Raw genomic sequence first — 1,782 nt, 5'->3', positions numbered from 1 at the left:
GGATTGAGTGAGCGGTGTACGGTTTTGATTTTGTTGCTGACCTTGTGGCCTTGATTGTGGTGGTTGTTTTTTTTTATCTGTATTAACGAGATTTTTAGCCCTAGGCTAGTTCATCTCGGGACCCACGCTTTACTTTCTCACTTCCTTACACTTCCTTACTGAACTCACATTTTGCGAGTTTGTCGGGAGTGGGATTCGATCCCAGGTCGCATGATAGTCAAATGTTCTAACCATCACACCAGGTCCGCTCCACGTGTGTGGTGGTTGTGTTTGTTGGTTGTTCGCTTGTCGAGATCGCGGACCTGTGTGTGGAACAACGGATGTCGTAGTACTACTGACACGATTAGGCACTGCAAATCCTTCATGTAATAATGTATGATGTTTACGCTTACATACCGTACAGAACCCTCGCGAGCATTTACCGACGACGTGTCCAGGAGATTAGCAGTTGAAGCATAACATGTTTCTCCGGGCTGCTGCAATCCGATCTGCATTGCTCATTTTTCGTAACACTTGACACTGAAACACGCTGTGTTGACTCCCATCGCAGAAGTAGCAGGAGTTCGATTCAGCGGATACAGCATGGCTTGACGCAATCTTGTGTTGATAACGTTCTCCGTGGGTTGGTTTGGCAGGTGCAATCGACTGTAACACTGCACAATGATCTCGTAGATACGAGAGAAGGCTATCGTACTCCACAAACTCCCTAGAGTTGTAATGTGTTTCCCAGTTGCGAAGGGTTGTAGGATCCAGTTTCAATGTCAAAATGTAAGCCATCAGAACTGATCAATTCTTCGTGTCTATCCCTAGCTTGCCAATCATCTGGAGATTTTTGTCGAACGTGCTTACGACGTGGTTCAGGGCTTCGAAGCATTCTTTCCGTACGGGTTTGACAGCAAAAATCGCATCCAGTTGTGTCTTGAGAATTAGCTTCTTATTTTCGTATCGATTTTTCAGCGTAGTCCATGCGATACGATAATTAGATGCGGTCATCTCGATCGAACTGATTTCTTGCAGGGCTTCTCCAAATAGTGACGTCCTTAAATAGGTGAATTTGTAAATGGAAGGCAAGGACTCATTGTTGTGTATCAGCGATCGAAACGTGTCTCTGAAAGTGATCCACTGCATTAACTTTCCACCAAATGTAGGGAGCTTGATGTCCGGTAACATCACTCTCGACGAACTAGGTGCAGCAGGTACTGCCATAGACGAACTTGAGGGCGTTTGTTTGATCTTAAGCTGGGAGAGCACTGCCTTCACCTCGCAATAGAGGTTCTCGAACTCCCACACGGTTTCCTTGTTCTCTGTGACTTGTTGTTCATGCATCTCCTCCTTTTCAGCTGCGCTGAGATCTAGTTCCACCACTTCAGAAAGCATTTCGATGTTCCGTCGAACTTCATAGAACTTGGCCAAAGTTTCCTCCAATAACGAAAACCTCACCTCGACTTGTGCCTCATCGCGTTCAGGTTTGAATCGTTTGGTGAAGGCGCTCCAACGTGTTTTGAAGTTGTCGTTCCTGAGTTTTTAGCTCCAACAGAGTCGGAATTTTTTACACTATCGACACTCACTTGCACCACAATTGACAGCCCACCGTTCCACACACGCGATCTATTGACAGAGTTTAACGTAATAGCGAACAAGACCGACCATCAATTGCCAACAAAGCGGACGTTTCGAGCAACCGTAGGGACCAGGGACTAAAGCTCTAACTCAATTCCAACACCAACCTCAAATCATGATCTAAATGCAGCTCATTTTAATCAATTTTATTCAGCAGCTAAT

General features: G+C 45.5%; 1 protein-coding gene across 1 annotated transcript; it reads right to left on the bottom strand.

Annotated features, from left to right (window-relative positions):
- Window positions 1–786: 786 nt before the first annotated feature.
- LOC134291992 (uncharacterized) lies at window positions 787–1,377 on the bottom strand. Its single transcript, XM_062860587.1, has one exon. It carries the CDS (start codon window positions 1,375–1,377, stop codon window positions 787–789), a length of 591 nt encoding a protein of 196 aa, XP_062716571.1.
- Window positions 1,378–1,782: the final 405 nt, after the last annotated feature.

This window comes from Aedes albopictus, chromosome 1, assembly GCF_035046485.1.
Source record: "Aedes albopictus strain Foshan chromosome 1, AalbF5, whole genome shotgun sequence".
NCBI lineage: Eukaryota > Metazoa > Arthropoda > Insecta > Diptera > Culicidae > Aedes > Aedes albopictus.
Note: the sequence above shows the minus strand (reverse complement) of the source record. Positions and strands in the feature narration are given on the sequence as shown.

Excerpts from the sequence above, each read along its gene's own strand:
- LOC134291992 (XM_062860587.1), bottom strand. The coding sequence starts at position 1,377 with ATGCTTTCTGAAGTGGTGGAACTAGATCTCAGCGCAGCTGAAAAGGAG.